This window comes from Pocillopora damicornis, chromosome 6, assembly GCF_964200805.1.
Source record: "Pocillopora damicornis chromosome 6, jaPocDami1.2, whole genome shotgun sequence".
Taxonomy (NCBI): Eukaryota; Metazoa; Cnidaria; class Anthozoa; order Scleractinia; family Pocilloporidae; genus Pocillopora; species Pocillopora damicornis.
Genome location: NC_142675.1, coordinates 3,392,501 through 3,417,500, shown reverse-complemented (window position 1 = coordinate 3,417,500; position 25,000 = coordinate 3,392,501). Strand labels below are relative to the sequence as shown.

Genomic DNA, 25,000 nt, shown 5'->3' with positions numbered 1-25,000 from the left:
CTGCAAGTCAAAATTGACGGCTCAGTAACATCAAGGGTTAGAATGTTAAATTTCAATATTTTTTTTAAGGAGCCTCGCTTGGTTAATTTTTTGTTTTTCATTCGTTGGTGGTTTTGCATTTAATTGTCTTCTTCGGTTTTGATCCTAAATTGACACCCGTTACACGACAACTCGCACTTAAAGCGATAAAAGACAGGAAACAAAGTTTGCTTCTATTATCAATATTACGAGGCGAAAAAGTTCGTTTTAATTAGCATACAAAACTGATCTTGTCGTCAAAACAATCGTTGCCTCATTTAAAATTTAAATAGAGACCACTGATAAAGAGAAATGCCGGATTGAAATGACTGTCGTGAGTTTCTCCGGACCTGATTTTAATCCAGTTAACTTCTAAGCGGAAGTTCTCTTGTTGTCGAAATCATGTACAACACATGACACATTTTTTTCAACGTGCGAGGTGGTGAAAAGATAAAAGCTTAGTTTAACTTTCCAAAGTGGTTTTGTATCAAGGTTTAAGCTGAAGCACAAAGCAGAGCTTGAGCAATATTCGCCATTTGCTTGTCACGCAAAATCTGTTCACCATGCCTCGAGGGTGACGACTAATTAACTAACCGCGGAAATCTGTCTGTGCTAAGAAGAACCGTGGGAAAAATCACTCGTACTTCGAGGAAGCTTCAAGCTGAAAATCAATCCGATAGAACAACGGACTCCATTAGTAAAACTTCTAAAGATAAGAATAGCATGCGTGCTCTAAATGATTCAGACAATGCCCAAACAAAACCTTTCATATATTGCTTAATTATTTTTCAAAGCAACGATCGCCGTCAGAAATAGGTCAGTCTCAAATCTTAATCTTTGGCACACTAGAAAGTAAAACTCTTCAGTGCTGATATAACGGTTTAATTCCGTTTAAGAATGCAAAATTCCCAAGGAATTTTGTTTTTCACTTCTCAAGTGAAATGCAAATTACAGTTTCCGCCGTGCTGAACTCCCTGGGGGTTTTCGCTTCTCGGTGGTCACACAATCACATTTTTCCACCAATCAGAAGCGAGAATTTCGGATGTGCCCGAGCCTGTCCTGTCAAAACAGAGCTCTTTTCATTCAGAAAAGCAATTTTCCATAACGGCTTCCGCTAACTGTAGAGAGCAAGGACTTCGCCGTAAAATGTGCCTTTTGGGCTTGCAGGGAGCCAGAATTTTCCATCATTCATTGTGGTACGGCGAGCTCTGCGCTTGTTTAATTTGGACGACTTTGTGCGGGGTTTAATCACATATCCTAAAGCATGTGTATTATACTGGATTTCGTTATTGGTTAATTAATCTTTGACCACTCAAGCATCACACTAACCAGAACGTGTTGTTCGGCGGTCGAGGAACGCGTCGAAAAGCGTGGAACAGTCCGGTTCGGAAATGGAGCGACATTTTTTGGTAAGTTACACATTGAATGTTTTACCTCTCCATTAAAAGCAGATTACTTTTGTTATTTGCATATAATTTGCCAAAGAAATCGAAAATTCCTACTTAATATGCGGAAAGCTTCACGCGCTAAAAAGCGCAGTGTGATTTTGCGGTGAAAAATGCTCGTTGTTCGCGGAAGAATGAAAGATAGTTTTAAGTAACTTTTGCCGTTTGTTGTTGCTAAATTGACTTCCAAAATCATTCCTTCTCAACTCACGCAATCTGAGATTTTGGAGGAATAATGTCAGGGTCAGAAGAGTGAGTAATATACAAGCTGTATCGTTAACATAGTTAACAACATATACACGAGATTCAACATTGTTGTTATAAACTTTTCGTTCGACCTGTGTCGGATATCGATCGGCCGGAAAAAATAGTCATAACATAAATAGATTCTGTTACTTCCTTTGACTAAAACAGAAACACTCTTTTGTTGTTTGACGAAGATCTTCACCGAGGTTAAACTATTCCATTCGACTGAATCTATTTTGAAAGAGAAAAATTTCATTAGTCAGCAGTTTTGAGAGAGGTTGTGAATTCGATTTCTCGGAGACGTTACAAAGCGCTTTGTGAATTCAAAACGATCGCATATAAACCTGTTTTGATGTCTTTGTTGTGGTAAATCTTATGCGGCAGTAAGACTTAAGGAAGTTTGTCATCTTTTCGTGGTAAATATAAAGTATTAGTGGCGTGCTGTGCCATGTGATACGTGAAGTTTCGATGTACCCCGAAGCAACGCGAAATATCTCCAGTTGCTGTTGAAATAGATCGACCCTTGTCGAAATGTTATCGGTTAAAATAGATTATTATAAGGGCAATGGATGATTCATCAATTTGTCTAATGTTTTCCATCAAATTTCATGGATAGATTTTGAAATTATATGCATGCTTCTTTATTCGAGCGATCGGGCGAAAGTTTTTTTCGATAACTGAACATATATATCATTCGTTTTTTTTTTTTAAATGGCCTCGAGATCGTAATAACAGCGAATTACTTAAAAATTAGGATCAAGGTTATCAGCTACACTAAGAGAGAGGACAGACAATAAATCAGTCCTTTAGAAACTAAAAATATCTTCTATCCAAAGTGAATGATGCAATGGTGAATGATGTGTCATCTGGTGCAATGCATTTGGTTAAGTGCTGTCTTTACTGAGGAAATATCGCTTTTATTTTTCATCCATCGAAGGTTAGAGTTGTCCGAACTCTTCGCAAGTAATTTCCTATGGTTGCATCAGAAATCGTTTAACTATTTGCTAATGATATAACAAAAGAGGTAACTCGACAGTGACAAAACACTCATTTCGCCCCGCTGTTTCTGTCGGTTGGAGAAGAATACAAAAATTGTTTACCTGTCCGGACGCATTTGTCGTTATTTTCAATGACAACATCTTCGAAGCCATATTTTTCTTTCGTATGAAGCGCAATCGCTCGATCTGTAGCTATGTATTATGCAGATTAACTGTAGTTATTTGATATAATCTTAAAAACATGCCTCCAGTTAGCAGACTTACAGAATACGAATAATTTTCGATGATCTTTCTCAAGTTATGAAAAAGAAAGTTCAAGAGGTGAAGTTTTCTCTGCCCGAGTGTAACATTTCAGCGCTGAAAATGATACACGAAATAGTTTAATTTCGAGGGCTATGTTTCAGTCGTTATCAACATCAGTTGCCCTCGACTGATAGTCGGAATGATGTCTGAATGATGTCTGAAAAAAGAAAAGACAATTTCGTTCCTTGCTTCCGGATTTGTTTTCGAGGAAAACAAACGTACTTTTTTCCGCTAATTCTAGTTAAGCTTAGGTAATGATTTCGATGGCAAGTGAATTTTCTCTGAATAGTTTATAAGTGATATGAAATTTCAGCGAGTCAATCCAATTTGGAGATGTGTCGATTCCACGTGAGCACAATTCTCATGAACTCTAAGAAGCAACCGTTATTTCATTTCTTTGGAGATAAGGCGTTGAAACAGGTTGGATGTAGAGCTCTTTTGATTTCTTCAAAATTTACAGTCACAAATGGATACTAACGACATTTTCTCCCAATTTGTTTTCGAGAGTAAAAGTTTGTTTCCATTTTGCGAAAACTTTGCCGTCGCGAAAACATCCTAATTTCATTTATGGCGTCTGATACATTGTCTTAACCTTGCACCGACTGAAATAGATCGTAAAATGCAGCGAAAACAAGCAGTCATAAAGCGTATTCTTAAACTTGGAAAATGATAATTTGTCTGGATAAATTTTAGAACAGTTTACTAGTAGCCGTCCTGTTTGTTCTCATCATATTTATGGTTTGGCTTAAAGCATAACATTCTGCTTGATATCCTGCCGTGTCCAAACATCCAAACATCCCAAATGGATACCGGGATAAGGTAATTTGTTTTGCAGTGACAGTATATCGTTTAAAATATTGGATGAATTCAGATGTTCTGATCTTCGTTTCAGTCGAAAGAAAAGCGCAAACGACAGCTTGGAAAGACAAATGACATCATATAAGTTTCAATGTAGTTATTGTGCTTTTTCAGTGGTAAAATCCCCCGTTTTAATTTGTGGGTGAAGGTTTAGCCGCAACATCATACTTGAGGTTTCCATTTGACGGTGACAGCACATTTATAAGGAAATTTTGAATTGTCAAATTGGACTTAGAATAACTAAAATTTAATTCCAAGATAGGAACATTTTGCAATCATCGTATTGCATCTAAACCCTAAATATATTTAATTTTATATATTTCACATTATTCTTTAGGATTCGGTGAAAGAATATTTCAAGTTTGTAGTTTTAAACTTTCAATGAATATGCAATCATTCCATGGTGTATGAATATTACGAAACCTTTTTAGTTGTCATTTGAAACTCCACGGCGAGGCAATTAAACAAAGGTCTGATAATTCATTCGCAGAAACGACTGGTATATTTAGACGTTCATTCTTAATCTTTACACCATATTTTTTTGGCATGTACTTGAGCCAATTACCACATTTTTTAAAGATTTATTCAGCGGGCAACATTTAGTGAAAGTTATAATTTCCAGCGAGCCCGAGCACATCTTCTGAGTCGCGCGCTCAGATTTGTTTATTTGGGACCGATTCGGAAACATTTATGATCCAGCATTGTTATATCACTGTGGTTTTAAGTACATAAGTAAACATTGTGTCCCTGTTTTAAGGCTTTTAAGTGTTTGTTTTTATTAGAATTAGGCTAAAGTAAATTAGTTTTGATCAGGAGAAACTAGCACAGTTTAAATCCTTTCTTTTCAAATCCAGAATTTTTAAGTTGTCGTCTGCTAATGGTAAAGATTTTGGGAAGAAAATTAAAACCAAAATTTGAAAAGTAGACAAAGACAAGATGACGAATTGCGGTAATTTTGCGTCGAGTCATGCAAAAAAATGTGCAAATGGTCTTTGAAAATCACGGAGGCACTTCGATGATGAATAATCATTTTAATTGGAACTTTTGGCGCGCTATGAAAAAACCCTCGCTCTTCGTGTCTCTAAACGGGTAGTTTTACACTTAAATGATCGACCGGTAAGATAAAATACTTGTGAAGACTAAACTTATTAATTGTAGAAATAAAGCCATTCGCCTCTGCGCTATCGTATATTTTTTTCAGCCGCGTTGCCTCACTAAGACCTGAATATTTCAGCAATTATAACTTTACAGGTAGAAAGCAAATCGCTTCGTTAGTTCATTTTTTCTTTAAGATGGTTACGTTTTGCTAAATTTAGCATTGGGTTGCAGTTATAATTACATATTTTGATAGATTTTTACAAATAAAATTAGATCCTATGTCCATCATGAGTCAAACGAGAAAAAGGGCATCATGCCAGATCTATTCTCCGCCATGATTGTTCTTCGTATCAAACGCACATTTTTCGATTACGTTCATGCTTTTGATCTGTCTTCTTTAGTTAAAACGGTCAAGCTTTCTTATCGAGTTGCAATTGAAAACGAAATTTAAATTTTTGTGCGTGTGTTTGCCTTAATTTGAAGAATTTAACTCAAATACGCGGGTGTAGTTTTGTGTTCAGCTTGACATAAGTGTGAAGTGAATAGTGCACAAGCCTCCACATGCCCACGCCTATTGCATAATCAACTTGTTCTTGGTTGGGGCTAGCACTGCATTCGAAATTGAAAACATGAGTCGCCGGCTGAAAGAAACTGAGCTTGATCTTCACCTAATTGCAGTAAGTAAAGATTTTAAAGTTTTCGGACTCTTTCTTAGTATAATTTTGCTCCGCCATATTTCTTTGATTTCGATCTGCGAGAGTCTCTCTCGTCTCCATGAATGCACAATTGAAACGTGTGCTCGTTAATTTGAGATTTGTACGGCGAAGGACTCGCACAGTCTAAAGAGAGATTGTTTCATATGTCACGAAATTGGAAAAACGAAGAAATACAAATTTCCCACAAGGAAGCGAACTAGAGATCCTTTGTATTTCGCGCTCTTCTAATCTTTCTCTAAGCTGTAGAAAACTGAGCTTATTCGATGTGAGGTATATATATGGCGTTCTTCCGATATCCTAAAGCACAAAATGGTGAACGTGACCTTCAGATTGCAGTGGGATCGACATCCTAAGAGATCTGTCACAGCCTCTATAGTTATTTAAAGACGTACTCTTTAATCTCAACTTTATTCATCTTCGTTAAACATAGAATTTTCTTTTATTCATTTGAAACGCTAGACGTGGGTGGTCGTGAGACTAATTCTTTTTAATTCTCTTTAGTTTCTTAAAAGTAATACATCAAACATTACAAGGAAAAGCGGATTTAAGGGAACAATAATTGTTTGGGTTAAGCAACGAAAAATGACTTCAGATTTTAATGAATCAGCGGGGAGGGGAATTTTTTTATATTTGCATGCAGTACGGTAATTGGCCTCTGCAACCACATAATCTCTGGTTTCGTACTAAGTTAATTAGTTAGGTTAAAATATTGAAACATTTTGAAAATGTTTTCGTCAGTGATTTCAATTTTTATCTCGATCTTTTTTCACTCAATAGAAATCGTCTGGAATATATTCCGTTGCTATAAAATAAACCAAGTTCGTGTTTTTTAATGGAAGGGCAACAATTAGTAAAGTGCATTTTTATTCAAAGCTAAATCGAAATCGATTGAGAACAACAACGAAATCACAGCAAGACGATATTTTTCTCGTCAGTGAGGAAGAAAACAGAAAGAAATCTTTTTCTCCCCTCGAGGAATCGAACTTCCTACCGACGAGTTCCGCGATCTGTTGCCTTACAGTGAAATTAAGCTGTAAACGAAATCAACATTTTTTCGTTACAGACGGACCTTTCATTAAGGGCAGTATACACCAACTCGCCCATTCATACTTTAAAAGACTCCTTCGTGTTGTTAGGATCAGCCATCGAAAACATTCTCCCAGTTATGAGATCAGTAGTGTAATAAATCGAATATAACATTCAATCATTTGTCCAACAACAGGGTTTAGCTCTGACCACGTCTGATCACGCAATCACTACCACGTTATCACACACCACCGTGCGATCACGCGATTACGTGTTTTTGGCTCGTAACGACTTAGAAAGAACATGAACGGGAAGTCACTGCCGCTGTATACATCACTGTATCCATACCAAGGGAATTGAAGACTGTCTTGAAAGCGAGGGTGTGGTGTGCCTTTGTATCTCCTGCTTCGCGCTCGTCTCGCACGCTCGCTTCTTATGCGCTCACTCCTCGTGCGTCCTCTTCTCGCGCGCTCATTTGAAATTTTTCCGAAAGTAAAAATTTGCAATGGTCGATTTCATCTGAAGTCGATATTTCGTTTCTTTCCTTAGATTATTTTTGCCCTTTCTGGTCTCTTGGTATATGCATTAGACTGCCCTGACAATATGTACCAGAGCGGCTCGCTCTGTTGCAAGTACTGTCCGGTAGGAACATATATGACAAAGACCTGCAACGTGAGCAAAGGAAATTCTTTTTGTGAATCATGCCCGGTTAGTATGTTTTATTTGTTGTTGTTGTTATTGAAAAACATATTGCAGATATTTCCACTGCAGTGCAAATATGTGAATTTTCATATATCTAAAATCTTCATGTACTTGGATGTTTATTTGGACCCAATTCATTGACCAGCTCCCAGTTGGCTTGTTAGCTCAATTGGTAGAGCGCTGCACCGGTGTCGCAGAGGTCATGGGTTCAAATCCCGTACGGGCCTGAAATTTTTTTCAGGTCCTATTTACAACTACTCGTTTCAGTAGTGTTCTTACCTGCGAGGATCTCCTAATTTCATATTGCAGATATTTTTAGCTTTGTACAATTTTAGCTGATGTTATTATGCGTTGTCAATCGTTTGCTACGATCGGCGGCAAAATTCTTAGAACTGTCCAATCTTGTTGTTGTTGTTTCTAATGCTGCTGTTGTTGTTGTTGTTGTTGTTGTTTTTCCGGCGAAGTAGTGTTGATGCACGCCTCTCCCTCCCCAGCCTCCAGACAATTTTAAGTTGACTCTTGAATTTTTTTTTCAAGTTACTTGGGGTTGCATTTTGGCATCGCTTTGTTGTTGAGGGAGAATGGGGGTGGGGGAAGGTCCCCAGGATTGCTATACACATAGAGCCCGTCCTGGGAGGTTTTTTATTCATCTCCCTTAGTATTTTCGTTATATTGTAGATTTATAAATCATACCATAATTGTTGGCGTCTCTAAGATCAATAAATCTTGTGTTGAATTTCGTTGGCGCTCCAATTGTTCACCAAATTTCTGTGTTGGCTCATGAACAATGATTTACGCTTCATGGGGTAATGTGCGGATGACTTCTGGTCCATCCTTTGTGTGATAGATACGTAATGTCTGCCCCCGAGGGAAACGGTTGATCTTTTGCAGAGGCTCTCAAGGTTTCCCGTGTCCTCGCTCCAAAAGCTACATTTCACACACAAAAAAAGACAAAAACAAAAAAACCAAAAAAATCAACCAGTTATGGTAGAGTAAAAACTCTTTTTAGAGTTATCTCCTCTCAACTTCAGCTTTCCGACGAAATCGTCACAACACGTTGACTTAGTCTTAGTTCCCAGGATAATTTCGAAGAGGATGTATGGAACGAAGAAAGGACGTTTTGACTATCCACTAGCGCGATTTGAAGTATTAAATCGTTTGTTGTACAAACGCTGTTGCATGAAACCAAATCGTAGCTTGATTAGCAGAGGGATAAACAAGGTCATTTTTTTTTCTCGATCATTTTTCAGAGTGAAACGTTCATGGATAAGCAGAACAACAACAGCAAGTGTAAGCAGTGTCAGAAATGCCCACCGTCCCAGACGGCCACACGGCATTGCAAGCCAATTCACAATAGGGAATGTGGATGCCCCCCCGGAACGTACCACGATAAAGAAGTCTTGATTTGCTTAGAATGTCTGAAATGTAACGTAGGCTACGGGGCGGTGTCACCCTGCACAAATATAAGTAACACGGAATGTCAGCCCTGTCGGGAGGTACGTGTAACAAGACTCGATAATTTGTCCATAGTGATACAGTTATTTTGTTTCCTGAGGCGGAGATGAACATTTACCGGTAACAGTGCACTGTTACCCTCCTATGCGACAAATTTTTGCGATATTGCCTGCTCAGAGATTGCCCCTTGCGGTGAATAAGGACTAATCCTTAATCCTTTCACTCCCAAGATCTCATGAGTAATTCTCCTTACTGTCTGTCATACAATTATTATGACGTTAGGTCGGAGAATTTGATATTGGATCAACTAGTAATCCCCTAATTGTTATTTTTCTTTATTCTCATCACTTTTATGCTTGATATTGTATTGATATTGTTGGGAGAAATTCTCTCTTGATCACTCATGGAAGGTAGAGGGTTAAGCATATAACTTCCTGATATTTTTTTCCTCTTATGCAACCATTCAGGGAACATTTTCTGATCGCGTCAGTCACGAACAGGAATGTTTGAATTGCTCACAGTGTGATCCAGGCGCAGTGATTAAGGAAGAATGCTCAGCAACAAGGGACACAATCTGCCAGAGAGCGAACAATTCACGGATTTCTACTGTTTCCCAAGTTGTCACTTCGGGTATGTTTTCACGTGTCACGAAAATTACTATGAAAAATTGAAATCAATTTCAATATCTCAGCGACTGTGCACCTACCTGTCCCCTAACCCAACTGTAACCCTAACTTGTTTCCCTTTAACTGTTGTCGAGTTAAAGCGGGGGGGGGGGGGGCAGGTGCGCGTACTTTTTCGTTATATCATCACTCTTGTTTGGACCTAGCTTGTTCACCGTCATGATATCCAATAACTGATCAATATCCAGCTATCTTGACCTCACGTTGGGTCAGTAACGCAGATATATACTTAAGCTTTATTTCAATCATTTGCAGTCTCTCGAGCGCCTTCGGCACCAACCAATGCTGGACGTTCATTGAGCCCCGTAGAGAAAGTAACATCTAACTCCATAAGGTATATCATTGGCATCGTTGTCGCTGTAGTGCTCCTCGTTCTAATTGTTGTGGCTTTTTACTGTTACTGGAGGAAACAAAATCGGCATGAAGGAAACCAGGCTCACAACCCTCAAGGTAAGAAAAAAAAAATTTTTTTTGAGGTCAGATCGTCAGGCTAAGCGAAGTCTCATAAAGGATTGCTATTAGTAAACATTAGGGCTCTTATGCTAAACAGAACGGCGACAATAACGAGAAAGTTGCGAATCAAACGATTTACTGAGGAGGAAAATAGCACCCCACGTGTTTTTTAAAACACGTTATAGATTTCCTAATTCTCATCTGCCTAGCAACAAAGTGAAAACGACAAATTTTGCGTGGTCCGCGAACGAGAATCCTGACAGCAAATATTTTGCTTGTTTGCCTGTTACTCATTGACTCCGAAACATATTAAAGAGGAGATCGCTATTTAAAACTGTTGGACGTGACGATGTTGACAGAATGCTAATTTGAGTTCTGCTTCCTTATTGACTGAGAGGATGACGCAAGTTTTCTCGACCAAACGCTTTGCGAAACCACGAAGAAACAATGCAATCCCTTGTTTTCGTCTCTGTGGAATATAACTCTGAATGAATTTTAATCCTAAGAATATGCCATGAAAACTTGCAGCAACGCGTAGCTGGTGAAGTATGCTAAATGATGGACAGTTATTCAATTCTGGCTCGAAGTTTACCGATAGAAGCCGCCCACACACTCATTTACGTGCACCACGCGATCTCTGCTAAATAAATCACGTTTTCCAGAATACTTGACAGTCAACAGCGTTGAAAACTAGACTAAAGCTATATTAGAATGTCTTTCTTCTTTCCTCTGGCTGTTATCCTGAGAGTGACTGAGAGACAGAATCTTTAACAAATTTGCTGTTGTTGTTGTAATTGTTTTAGAAATGGAGGAAGCGAAGTATGACTTTGTGCCGCCGACTTCATCGGAGACACCAGCTCACGCGCGATCCTCGTACGGACTTCGAGGAAGGCGGACGGTCTATTCCACGAGACCAAATAGTCATCAACGAGATTCTGACTCTCAGGGCAGTAGTGGCTCGTTACAGGGCGTCAGCGTAAGCAACGGCAAAAGTAAGTATGTCTTAAATGGGAAAGAGTTCGGTCTGTATTCAAAGTAATCCTTAAGGAGTTAGAAGAAGCGCGCGTTGCCGCGTGACACTTTCGTGACAATTCGTTCTGTGTGTGGTGTGACATTTTTGAACCGGACAATTTTTAGTTGATTATTTTCCATAGTTCAAATCTTTTTTTATCCAAGGCCTATTGCTATTTAGCATTTCCTGTAATCCTATTCGTGATCGAAGTAATTTTCATACTTTGCATTAGTTCTAACTGGATATTACAATGTGTGTGAAACTAAAGGATTGTTGAAGAACGCATGAGCATCATCCACAATCCAGAGAATCTGTAGACATATTTGAATAAAGAAGGAATAAGGAAGAACCGAGAATGGAAATTATTAGAAAACTAAGTTATAGTTCATGCTAGATTTAATGTGAAAAACAATAATTCAACTCTATTCCGACAGAGTCATGTATAATCGTATCATGACTTTGACACAGAATAGGTTTAAAATATTATTTTTTCACATAAAATGGGCAGCTGGATCAAGAAATTTGTTCAACTCGCTGTATGCCTAATCGATGGTCTCTTTTAATATCAGAGCGTCTTTCCATTTTAAATTCTTGGTTTCTTTTATGATGCATATTTTCAATACTTTCTACCTTTTTCCTTTATTTTGTTTGTTTTGTTGTCTTTTATGTTGTTTTGTTTTGTTTTTGTTTATTTTTCACTTCTCACTGTTTAGTTCCTTTCTTTCGGCAAGTTCTTTGTCTCGGCTCGTTATCATTTTCTCGTTGTCAACCCTTCAACTCTCAGAAGAGATTAACATGAAATTTCTCCCTATCTCTAATATCTCTACATCATCCAGCAAACAGGTCATGAGAATTCTGAAACTTATCGGGTAGATTTTTTTATCCCCATCTAACACCAAATTCTCAAAACTAATAACAAGGAAATCTGTTACAGCTAGAGGGGAGAATTGACAATATGATTTTGGGAGTTAAAGGGTTAAAACTTACCTTCACCACTAGACACTGCAATTCTCTGAGGCGGGGTGAGGAGTAAAAACTGCTTCATTGAGCAACAGCAAAAATTGAATTATGCCCCGGCCACAACTCCACCGATTACAAAAAAATAACGGTCTCTTGGTGTTTAGTTCAATGAGAAAACACGAGAAACCAAGGTGGAGATTAAAACTCCTTAACTTCGAACGTGTACCGCTGACCTGCGGAGTGGTGCCAACCTTCGGATTTTCGAAGTGAAAGTCGTTTTTTTTCATTTGAACTCCACGCTAGAGACTGGACCTTGTGTCATTTATTGATTTTTAACGGAAACGAACCTCAACCCTTCCAAGGCGAAGGCTAAACGTAGCATGTCTCACCCCTCTCCCCCTGAAGTCTGCAAATTACCTAAGCTAATCTCATAACTGTATGGGCACCTGCGACCTCTCCTCAGACCTCCCGTATCTACCAGCAAAATGGTACTTTTTGTAAGTCTCAGAATATGATAATAATATTTTTGATTTCTCTACCACAGGTAAGACGTTGGTTCGGGACCTTCCCGCTCATGTGTTCATCGAACTTGGAAAGTTTTTAAACCCCAAGTCAAGTAAAAACTGGGTGACACTTGCGGGATACCTCGAGTTTACTACGAATGAGATAAAAAACTTTGAACTTGAGGTCAACGAGGCTACTCAAAACGTGCTTTATCAGTGGGGACAAAAAGATAGTTCCACTGTGGATTTCCTTATCAATGTGTTGAAGAAAATGAAGAGGGATGACTGCGTGCAAGTTCTTAAGCCGTGGGATAATTGATAAAGCAGAAGGAACTGTACGTGAAAGCGAGGAGAAAAGGCGTTTCTCTCAGGTAGTCGCCCGAAGGTGGAGCTCTCAACTATCGAGATGGATTAAGCGGAAAACTTGAGTTGGACAATGTTAAATGGACGCACAGTCTTGGATCGTGAATGAAAGGTTATTAAGTCGTTTGTTTTGTTCGTGTTGTAATTAAGGTAGGTGTTGCTGTTCCTTTTTTTCCATGAGCGGTTTCCGATGGTGTAAAAGATGGCTGTGCGCGAGAAGAAGTCACAAAGCGAAACTTTAACACGAGCGCCTCCCCGCCGACGCGGGTGGTAAAATCTTTTAAGGCCGATTTACGCCGTACGACTTTGTCGCGTGCAACAAGCCCACGACAGGCCTACAAAACGAATTATTTCGTCTAAATCAAACCTGCAACTCGCTTACGACTGTCGCATACGTCTCAAAAATGTCGTAGGATTTTAAAACATGTTCTGAAAAACATTTTTTAACCGCTGCGACAACCGTAGCCGAAATCGATGAATATGAATTATATTGTGAAAAATTTCTACTGAGTAGGGGGAGGAAAGTGAAGTTTTCTTGCATCATAATCACGGACGAAGTTGCTGCTGTTCGTTAGTTGTCGAATACAGAGCAAATTTAGCTGTCGAATACAAAGCGAAGATAACTCTTTCAGAAGAGGAGGCAGAAATTAATTTCGCTCAGGAGTGAAGAAGAATTCCTTTTCGAAAGCCGGCAAGTTTTTGTGAGAGGGAGAGGAATTTTACGCGATTTTGGCTTGTGCACGTGCAAATGGCCCCAAGGGAGTATGGAGTGCTTGTTGCATGCGTCCTAGTTGCACCGTGTAAATCGGCCGTTATAAGTAGCAGTAGAGCACTGGTAACCGGCTTTTATTTTGACCCATTATGAAATTAAGGTCATGTTTTATTGGGATCAAGGCTTTCAGTTTGGCTGAGTTGTTTGAAGGTTTTGGCCTTTTTCTTGTAGGCATCAACCAAAAAGAAAGAAAGTTAAGAGAAAAAAAGTGGGAAATAAAAAACACCAGTGGCAACCGCTGTCACATTTGGTGCCTTAACACTTTAAACCCTAAGAGTGACTAGCATCTAATTTCTCCCCACAATATCACCTACGGATCATGCATTAAGGTCATGAGAATATAGCAAATGATCACCAACTGGAGAAGCTCTTGATTGTTAAACAGTTTCTCCTTGTCGGCACTTGAAGAAATGTATAGAGAACAGTATGGAGAATATGCATAATGATGTAAGGGTGCAAAGGGTTAACCCTTTCACTCCCCAGATCTCATTAGTAATTCTCCTTTCTGTCTGCCATACAAATCTTATGATGTTAGTTTGGAGAATTTGTTTTTGGATCAACTGATAATCCCCTGATTGATATTTCTCTTTCATTCTTATCACTTGTCTGCTTGTTATTGTATTGATATTGTAAGGAGAAATTCCTTCTTGATCACTTATGGGAGTTGAAGGATTAACTCGGCTGGTTTATCGTCGGATCAATTTCAGTCAGCACAGCATCTTATTCTCAAAGTTGAGTCAGAAGAGCGCGACATGGCGATCACGGTCGCCATGTTGTCCTCCTTCAACTCGTCAACGCGGAGAAGTCTGGTAATGAGTGGAATTGCCTCGTTTCAAACAAAAATGGTTGATTAAGTGTTCTAACGCTTATATTTAGAAAAAATTTGGTTTCAGTTAAAGCGTTTGATTCCCATGGCACACGACCTTATTGTATGCAAGAGAAGGCCAAAGAGTGAAGTGGGGTGGGGTGGGGTGGGGGAAGACGCGAGGCAGAAATAAGAGAGAAAATGGCGCCTTACGAAGAGATGAGACAATTTTCATTCACATTGAGCAAGATACCTGCTAATCTTTTTCACGGGCCTTAGATCTGCAGATTGCCGGATAAATGTCATGGCAATGAAAAGACTAGAGCAATAATGATGTAGGATAGATATATATAATATTCAAAGTTGTTACAGTTCAGAAATTTTTCTTGCTCAAACTTACGTTTCTCCTCAATGAGGCTGCTCATCAATTTATTTGTTTACCCATCGGTAAACTTCTTCCTGGACTCTTTTCGTGTGTAAGATGAATGAAGCACAGCAGGTTTTAATAGTGTCGGCACAGTTCTCTGATGTCACTGAGAGACTGATTCTACGACGTAATATTTCCTAATTTGTGTTTTATGGAATATTTCGACGTTCGACGACATTTGTTTTCATAGCATTGGATGTCGGGAAATTGAGCTAAGTTTTGCATATTGCGAATTCTTTTAATTGCGTTGAAGCTGTATAGGGGACGCTGACTTGATTTTGAAATCAAACTATAACAATTTCGTTCTTAGGCTCTCTATACTCATTTGGTTGAGGTTTTGGGAACGAAAGTGTGACAGTGCCGGTGGGAATTGACAAATGCCTTTATAAGGAGAACCGTATGTTTGTTCAAGAAAAATGCAGTTGTATATAAAAAGAATTATAGTTTATGCTGTAGTTGGTAATGTAGATATACATACGCTGTATGCATGCGATTCGCCTTCGAAATATCATGTCAGTCACTTTAAAACACTAAAGTTCGTGTCTATGCGAAAGGCTCTAAAAAACACGGATCTAAGTAAAACATGCATGTGCGTCTCACTAACCGAGTTCGAGGTTTCTACTTGAGTCACGGATCAAGGTTTTTCTGTTCAGATTTATGGCCCAATGCAAGGAAGATCAAAGTGCGCGTGCCATAAATCCGAGGGAAAAACGAGTTTCTGTAACTTACAGGAAGGACCTGGAAAACGAGGTTTTAGTACGATATTTATCATATCTCTGAGTTCAAACAGAAAGGAAAGATTTCAATTCACACAGACATTTGAATTTAGCGGGCCGTGTAGTGAAAAACGACCTGCCTAAATTGACCAATCATAACGCACGTACGAACAAAGTTATATGATGAAATAATTTATGCCATGCTATGCAATTGGCGATCGCCTATCACAAAATTGAACAGTGTAGGTCAAGAGTTTGAGATATTAATGATAGTGAAGACAACGTAGAGATCAAGCAACCAGAACCAGTCATTAGTTATCGCCTGGGGGGGGGGGGAGGGAGGGGGTAAATGATCACATGGTTTTCAGAGGGAACAGAGGGGGAATCAGTCGTCGCCGACAGAATATAAAGGGGGGAGGGGACTATAGAAAATGCGCTACCAGTTAACTGCTAATGAGAGAAAGGGGGAGGGGGTATGATAAGAATCTTACACAGCCTTAGGGGGGAGATCAAGCTAATTTTATGGGGACAGAACAAAAATCTCCCTTCCCTCTTCCACGCTCAGGCCATAAATATTGTCTGGTCAATAAGAATGTTCTATTGAAAGTGAATTGAAATTAAAATGAAAATAGGGACTAATTAAGACAAAAAAAATGAAACAAGTTTTAAGGTAATGGAAAAGAGAGTCATAGTTATAGATGTAAAGTTCCAAAGGACGTTTATTTTTGTACAGCGAATTCGGAGTGTAATATGTGGTTGCATAAAAAAAGGACGTATGAATATTTTTGGTGGATCGATGAATCTTTTGTAAAAGAGCTTTGTTTAATGTTTGATTCTTGACTAAGAGAGAGGTTTTTGGAGAGTGCCTTTTTATTGATATGACAGTGATTTGCAATTTCAAGTAAATAAAAGTCAGACAAAATGACACCAAGTATTCTGATTGTTATGACAAGGGAACACAACTTTTTCACTCAACCCTCCCGCGCTCTGACTGCACAATGTCTGTCGATCGTTTGCGTTTTCATCTCATGTTGGGTGTCTAGGTAAAAATATATCTTCCACTGTAACAATTCTATAGGGACGGAGGAGCTCGGGACCGTAGGGGGGAGGGGGGGGCTAGACAAAAGTTTGCTTTAGTAAAGGTACGTACCAAAAATAAAGGAGAAAGGAAAAGAAAACGAAGCCTGTCAATCAAAGCGATCGGTCAATTCGCCACAAGCCCGAACACGCAAGTGATTCGAAAGCAAATTCAATTTTACTTGGTTTTATCAACTGAATTTATACAATATAACTTGGCCACTGTAAGGAGTTTCTAAAGCTGACATTTGGAATGTTAGCCCTCGAGTGCTAACGCTCAAAATGTCATCTTTAGAAACTCTACAGTGGCCAATTTACATTTTCAATTCAGTTCAGAAAACCAAATTATTTTGTTATACCTCCCACCAGTGCGACACCACAGTTTCTTTACAAACTTGCTCCCGCTCTAAATTCAACCCTCTCGAGTCATCCGCGGGATGATGGCATATATACCCTTTTATGTAAACTTGACTTTCACTCAAGGGTGTATTAGGGGTTTGGCGCATGCGTGTGTGTGTGTGGAGGCGAGTAAGGAGAAGGGGGATGTCAGAGGGAGAATGTGCACCAGATGAAGGGTTTGATGACGGTGGGAGAGAGGTAGGAAGAATTTTGAACCCCTCTTTCTAAAATTGACCTCCCCTCCTGGGTGCATGATGGGGAAGAGAAGGGTGGGGACGAAAGGAGCGTGCGGAAAGATTGATAGTTTTAGGGTAGGACTCCTCCTGCCCTTTTTGATTAATTTACGATCTTTTTTTATCAGACATGGATAGCTTTTCAGACGTGCATAACTTACGCTTGGTGTTTGGTTTTTGCGTATTTAGTTTGCTTATCATACTTTCCTAGGGTTCTCTTCGTAAAATGGCGGACGGTGTTCGAGCTTCGAGTAGAAGAACCCGTGGTTTGTATGTGCAGATGCACAACGCTTCCTCTTCAGATCTTGTTTAGGGAGGGGAAAAAACTGATAGAATAACGCATTACGGCGGGCTCAAGACATCGCGTTTTTTTGTATTTTTCTGGGGCTTTAAAAATGGCGTAGCATTGAGGATTCTTAGGTAGTATTTGGGCTGTTTTTCGTCCAAGTTTGGAACCAATTTAGTGGCTTAAATGATTCCTACTTTTGCATCATAGATGAAGTTTAGCAAGTAAACAAAACAGTTCGATCTGGAAGAATATTCCTGTAAACCTGCGATGTGGGATAATTTTGGACATTTTATGCTCCCTTTGGACTGTTAATAAGAAAATGTAAGGCGGAGTGCAAGGATTTACACGTCCAAAGAAATCACTTCGGGAACCACTTAAACACACGTAAAAACACCTAGGGTAAACAGCGAAAGATTGTACTAAAAATCGACTTCATGTTGTGATCTGGAAGAAACTGTCAACTCCAGCGGTTGTAACAAAGGAGCAATTATTAAAAGACGGTTAGTTGAAATTACACTGATTCCTTTGTTATGATTTTTGCGACGCGCTTGAAACCTAAGTTCGTCATCGATGCGCGTGCGTGGTAGCCATGTTCTCAAGGATCTCTTGACATGACATCGTACTCAAGTAGAAAAGAAGAGATGGAAGTTGCGAGTACGGTTCAGCCCTTAGAAGAAGAACCGCGTGCATTAAACAAAGATTTCGACAAAGACTTACAAAGGGACAAAGACGTTTTCTCGCCTGTGGCGTTAAGGTCAAGATTAGAACGAAGAAGATTTTCACCGAGAAGTCATCGGGCAGTTTTACTGCGAGTTGCTCCTTTTCTCTGACATTGCAAAGGTAGAGGCTATTGTCTTCGAGCCGGTCAAATGGAAAACGAGTGAGTTTACAGCCATCTGATTCAAGTTTATCTCAAATAAGGATTTCAATATATAGGGAAAGACTATTTTAGTTTAAGAGTAGCATTGCTACATGACCTATTTCGCTCACTATCAAATAACCGACATTAGTGTTGTAAATGAATACTTCGTATGCATCTACTTTCACACAGCACTTGGATTCGCTACTATCAGAGTCAATAATATTTTTATTTCACAATTCATCGCGTTGCAGTGCTGTTATCACAATTACATTGCTATTTTTGCTACTTTTAGTTTCTTGAGGGCAGAGGGGAATTGATGGCCTGTGTGGTGGATTTTTGGAAACCTAGGTTGTAAGAATACAAGGCCCCTTCGAGCTTGAGTTTATGCCAGTATCCGCCAGAGGTTTTGCACTGTTCAGGCAACAGGATATCGGTCACCTTAAGAAAGGACTTGACCTTTATAACAAATGTATTTGTGTTGTTAAAATGCGATTGAAACTACAACAAGTGGGATTTTGAAACGATCAGAAAGGCGCAAATGCAGTCATGTGGAAAGACAAAGAATATGAGTACATCTAAAGCACATGAAATAAACAACATTAAGAAGCTCACCATTCTTCGCTTGTGAAATGTCAGCCGAAAAGATTGTGGAATAATCGTGTCCGATGTGGAATAGGCCTCTTAATTAGCATTCTTTTCAGCTGAATTCATTGGCAATCTAAGTTCCCCAGATTTGACCAGTGGTATGTGTTCGTAACAGCCGTCTTCGAAGACGAGATGGAGCATGGAGACGACTTTGAAGAGCAAAATCTTGACAACGATCGAAACGCGTCCATTTTGGTCATACAGCAACATCCTTTGGAAAGTACTGAAATACCAGGTGTATGTGAATCATTCTCGTAGCTAAAATCATTTCGCGCTCCTTCCTCGCAATACGTTCGTCCTCTCTTCTTAATTTCTCCTCTCTTCACCAGAGTTTCTTCACATTTCTATGTCACAGCTACGTAATATGATCGTTTTGGCCGCGCGTCAAAGGGAGTTACCTTTTTGCCGCCAAATCGTACCCTCAATGCACAAAAACATTCTCATGAAGAGCTCGCAGGGCGCTAAGGTCAATGAATACAGCTATCAACCAGAAAACGTAAAAAAAAGACATAGGCACTTTATATCTCTTCCATCAATTGTTTTTCCCTTTCGCTTTATATTGTTAAAGGCTGGCGAACCTGTGGTACAGAACCGGGTTTTAATTCACTCTTCCCTCTCTCTTCTTTCTTTCCCTCTCCTACTTCTCTCTCAGAAATAAACAGCTGGAGAGGGGAGGGCTGATGAAAGTTTCAACACTTGGTAACCTGTTGCTGTGGTCAATGTCTTTTCTCTCTCCTTTCTTTCCTTTTTATGGGACTCAGATATGCAAATGATCACTCACTCACCAAGATGTAGACACAGGTAATTAGTCGTCCCCAATTCGCTTGCGCACGAAACTACCTTGGAGAAGTAATCGCGCATGACGTTAGTACGGCTTTGTTACATGTCAAGCATCGTTGTATTAGGTATAACCTTGCAAGTGAAAAAAACGTTATTGGGATCAAGCACAAACCTATTGTTTATGATCTGATGTCAAACAAGAACTATGAATAAATTCAATTATCTTATTATCTTATTCAATTGTCTTTTTCGATCATCATTGGTGACTAAATCGATCGGACAAAAATAATTCTGTGCTTTTCTGACAAAAAAGAAAACTTGCGAAATTCACTGCCGCACATGTTTATTTCCAATCAGACACAAAAATTACGGTCGCCTAAAATGCCTCCTGAGGTATTTAGCTCCAAGGCAGAGAACTTAGGGCCTGTTTACATGGAGGTGGGGGACCCCAGGTAGGTGAGGTAATCCGCCTGTCCATAAAATTTCTTATTTTATCTTGATCACGTTTATATGGTAGGTAGGGTGACCCGCCTAGGAGGATTGCCCGGTCTGCCGGGTAGGGTAACCCTGTCAGCCGGGGTGACAATTTGCCATGTAAACGTCTCAAGGTGGGGTGATCCGCCTGACTGTTCATGGCAAAAAGCTCAAAAGCGAAACATGTATGTTTTAAACTTTGTACATTTCCTAGCCGTCTCATGGCAGAAATCACCAGAAACTGCAACGGACACACAAAGAGTGTAAAATGTTCACATTTCAGATTATTTAGCGTTGTAAATCAACCATATTTCGTTTCCCAAACTATTCCGTAGAACGTAATAAGTCAACGGTTCCTCGCGTAACCTAACAACGCGTAACACAACGCGTGACGCTTTCATGAATAAATAAATGTGTCCGAGAATAAATTTTTGGTCTTTCTCGAGATGTGAGCCTGGGACGCCTTTGCTCAAACTCCTTAACTGCAAATGCAACAACAACCTCAAGAAACCTCACCCTAGCACCCCGGGGTTGTAAGATTGTGTGTAAACGCGTTTTATTTTTCGACCAGGTCTAGGCGAGCTACCTCACCTACCTGGGGTCCCCCACCTCCATGTAAACAGGCCCTTAAAGAGCTTTGCTATCAGATGCACGTGGGAGACAACCCTTTAACTCCCATGAGTGACCGAGACAGAATTTCTCCTTACAATATCAACCAGATAGGTAATGAGAATAAAGAAAAACATCAATTCGGAGATAATCGATTGATTCAATACTAAATTCGCTGCACTAACATTATAAGAATTGTATGGTTGACAGTAGAAGAATTACAAATTTGATCTGGGAGTTAGAGGATTAAGGCTGTAAACAAAGACTGTTGCGTTGCAATACAACCATTTCTTCAGCAACTGAGGCGGAACGTGACATACGAATGGACAAGAGTAAAATTTGGCTCGTGCAGGCGAAGAAAGACTTGGATTGCAGCGTCTAAATTTGACAAATTTTGCAAACGGAAATTCGATAAACGCAGGATACTATTTTGTGCTGTTTTTGGAGACTATATACGTCTATTTCTCACAGAGTTGGATGGTTACCATAATGCTGGATCTCTCTGTGACTTTCCGGAATACCCCGGCTTTTGAGATAGAAGCAACCTTGAATTGCTACAAGAAATATAATTACAGGTTCACGACTATGTTTCTTCTCTAGATGAAGAACTCTATGCACGAGTTGGCCATAGATATTCTTTGATTTTAGTTAGCAAGACAAGTCACTCTTTCACATAGTTTTTCTTTGTAAGCAGAGTAAAACCCAATTTCTAAAACGTCCAAAATGTATCGAACCATGGGTCAGTTTACAAAAGACATCAAGCAAAAAAATGGAATTGAACAAAGGAAACAGCGGGCTAAGGAGCATCGTAAGCAAACAGACTTTCAGGAAGAATGCAAAAAAAATTTAACACATTAAGAAAAAATAGTGTAAAAAAACTGAAATTGTACTGAAAATACCTTTATTTATACCAGTTAAGTCTTCAGAAGTACATTAATCGCTCAAGTAAACTTACCCTTGCAAAATTCAAAACTATATTGTGACAACTTTTCTAAAAAAAGTTCACTTCGACAAATAAATTGTTCTTTAAAGCCTACAACAAAGGTTCGTATAGTCATCATAAAGAGTCTCACCATACAACATGGCTACAACTCAGTTAATTAATTCTTTGCACCCTCAGAGTTATCAACCTCAAATTTCTCCTCACAAGATCAGAAAGTGTTAGGACGTTATCATAAGTAAAGTTTACAATGCGGCTACTCGAATCAAGGCCACCCTGGAAATTTTTTTGCAAATTGACCAATAGCTTTCGAGAGATGAAACAATAGAATAGTCACAATTTGAAAACCTACCGTTTCAACGATTGGAAAGCTTCAGTCTAATTCAAAATGCAGCTGGCAGGAATAAGGATGGAAAACTCTATGATAACGGTCGAAATTATCCCAAACTCTTGCGAGAAGTTCTTGACTTAAACCATGATGGGATGTCACAGCGAACAATTGCTAGAGAGCTCAAAACAAGCCGTTGCTTCATCCAGAATGTGTTTGCCGACTACGATCACACCGGTTCCTCGCTCCAGCATCCCCAAGATCCACCAGAGAGAAGAATAATGAATGCTGAAGTAATCAGTTGTATTGAAACGGAGAAACTTATGAAACCAAGCGTATACGTAAGGGAACCACAAGATCGTTTGTTACTCGACGGAGTAGTTCATCTTCTGGACCTGCCGTCGAAGTCTGCCATATCAAAGGGAGGATCTCTACATGACAAAAAAGAAAATACAGCAAATGCCATCAGAATCACAAAGGAGTGACAATATCCATCGTCGAAATGAATTCCTCGAAGCAATATCCGACTTAGAACCAGGCATCGTTCGCTGTTTTGACGAGAGTAGTGTTGTGAAAACAACTACTAACCGAAAATACGGAAATGCCCCCAGAGGTGAGCCTGCGTTCGAAATCCAACGGTACGCTTCAAGTGCTACATACACTATTAATCTGCTGCATTCTCCTTTCGGCGTAGACTTTATGAACGTACTTGAAGGTCCGTCCAATGGCCAAAAGCTCCTGTTATTTTTCGAGGAAGCAGTTAATCTCACAAGAGCAGACGGATCGGCTGTGCTAGAGAGAGGCGATACAGTAATAATGGACAACTGTGGCTTCCACCATGGCCACTTCGTGGAGCCTATTCTTACTGCTTTGCTAGCAAATTTTGGTGTACGCTTGTTATTCCAACCCCCATATTCACCCGAGTTCAACACTTGCGAACTGTGTTTTCATGACATCAAAGAGTTCCTGCGACGAAATCAGCGCTTAGCAGAGGAAGAAACAGCTTACACGATCTTCGAGGCATGCGAAAACATAACACGAGTTGTTAATGGAAGAGAGAAGAATTCTCGAGAAAGAGCTAGAGGAGATAAAGAAGCCGTCTCTACAGCTCAAGGAACTTTTTCCATCTCCTTACACTGGGTCTCTGCAAGTCGTTAGTCCCATTAACTCTCCTGTGCTCGTCAGAACGACCAGCTCAGGCCCGGCTTCGAGCTCATCCAACGTGCCTGTAAGTGGAACCATGTATCAACAAAGCGCGCTTAACAAAAGCGACGAGCAGTCAATAACCTATCTTGAGAAGAAAAACGGCGAAGTAACGGAAAATCTCTCCATAATACGAACACAGATCAAAAGTGCTACTGACCAGCTTGAAATTGTTCGTAATCAGTATGAACAAGCATCGAGGAAAGCTAACGGACGGAGAGCGGGAAAACTTTGCACCCGATGTCATCAGCCGGGCCACTACAGAGCTTGCTGTTCAAACCCGACTTCTATGGACATGAACAATTGTGGCGCGAGCGAGAAACACCCAGAAAGCAAAAATGAGATCACGGAACTACGAAAGCTTATCAAAGATTTGCAGAAGAAAGAAGCTAAAGCATCAGAAGAGCTTCAGTCATTCAAGCTTGCCAAGGAACGCGATGTATTATATTTCAAACACTCACCCAGAGCAGCAGCACCATCATTGCCAATTTCATTTCCATCCAAACTCAACTCTGTCAGCGATGTATTATATTTCAAACACTCTGCCAGAGCAGCAGCACCATCATTGCCAATTTCATTTTCACCCAAACTCAACTCTGTCAGCGATGTATTATATTTTAGACACTCACCCAGAGCCGTAGCACCATCATCACCCATTTCAATAGATCTCCAATCCAATATTTCCAGCGATTTGTTATATTTCAAACACTCCGCCAGAGCGGATGCCCCATCTTGCGACAAGTCACACAATACGAACTCTGTCACAGTTTCATTTGATTTCAGAAAGTTGCTTAGAAAGACAGCTAGAGTTTCATCCACTTTTAATCTTGAAACTAAAATAGTTTTAGTTTGAAGAGAAGCGCCAAGAGCGGTAACCAATTTTTCATCAACATTTTTGTTCTCCTTTTTGCATTCACTAACACACTCTAATATAACGTCCACTTCTTTCTCTTCTTCCTCTTCTTCCTCTTCTTCCTGGGTTAACTGTGTTGCTATGCTTTTCAGAAGGTTCACCACTGTTTCCTCGCATCGTCCTGCTAGCATACCAAATGCAAACAGAAGCACTTCTTTCAGCTCATGGCAATATTTTCTGTTAGCAGCTATGCTGTTCGTAGTGATTTCTTTCTTGATAAGCTGACAACTGAGATAGAAGGCTGCGAAGAATTCTTGGAAAGTCTTGTGAAGAAAGCTATAACGTCTAGTTGGTCTTAGTTTACTGCCTCCAGACTGAACTGACAGAAATCCAAATCCAGGTAAATCGCTTGCTTTATGTTCTCTAAGCTCCTTCTCGTCAAAATCCAAGTTGTCTTCAAGTAAACCTTTCAAAGCTATCGAACCAAGGTGTTTCAACTGGCTTTCGTAAAGGTCAACAAGGTCTTCACCATTTTCTGGCAGTTGCTGCTTTGTTCTGTACCTTCTCAGTACACACTCCACTATTTCCATGTACGGCTTCGTTCTGCTTTCAGGAAATACACCTTTCAAATCTTCATAGACCAGGCAAAGAAGCGCAGTGTTGAGAGGATTTGTCAATATTTCATGTAACTTGTAATCGCCAGACAGGTGTATGATAAGCTGCTCGGCCAAGTTTTGTTGTGCTTTAAA

General features: G+C 39.7%; 1 protein-coding gene across 2 annotated transcripts in view; it reads left to right on the top strand.

Annotated features, from left to right (window-relative positions):
• The first annotated feature begins 1,114 nt into the window (after positions 1-1,114).
• The window catches only part of LOC113685518 (tumor necrosis factor receptor superfamily member 16), a 74,368-nt gene continuing 50,482 nt past the window's right edge, over positions 1,115-25,000 (top strand). Inside the window, exons 1-7 of one of the 2 annotated variants that reach the window (XM_089210206.1) lie at positions 1,115-1,427; positions 7,258-7,416; positions 8,661-8,906; positions 9,333-9,495; positions 9,804-9,998; positions 10,805-10,993; positions 12,518-13,804. In XM_089210206.1, coding sequence (XP_089066332.1) covers positions 1,410-1,427; positions 7,258-7,416; positions 8,661-8,906; positions 9,333-9,495; positions 9,804-9,998; positions 10,805-10,993; positions 12,518-12,795 — 1,248 coding nt within the window. In that variant the 5' untranslated portion in view covers positions 1,115-1,409 and the 3' untranslated portion in view covers positions 12,796-13,804. Of the gene's footprint in view, positions 1,428-7,257; positions 7,417-8,660; positions 8,907-9,332; positions 9,496-9,803; positions 9,999-10,804; positions 10,994-12,517; positions 13,805-25,000 lie in introns of those variants that run through there. The other variant, XM_089210207.1, reaches the window with a different exon arrangement.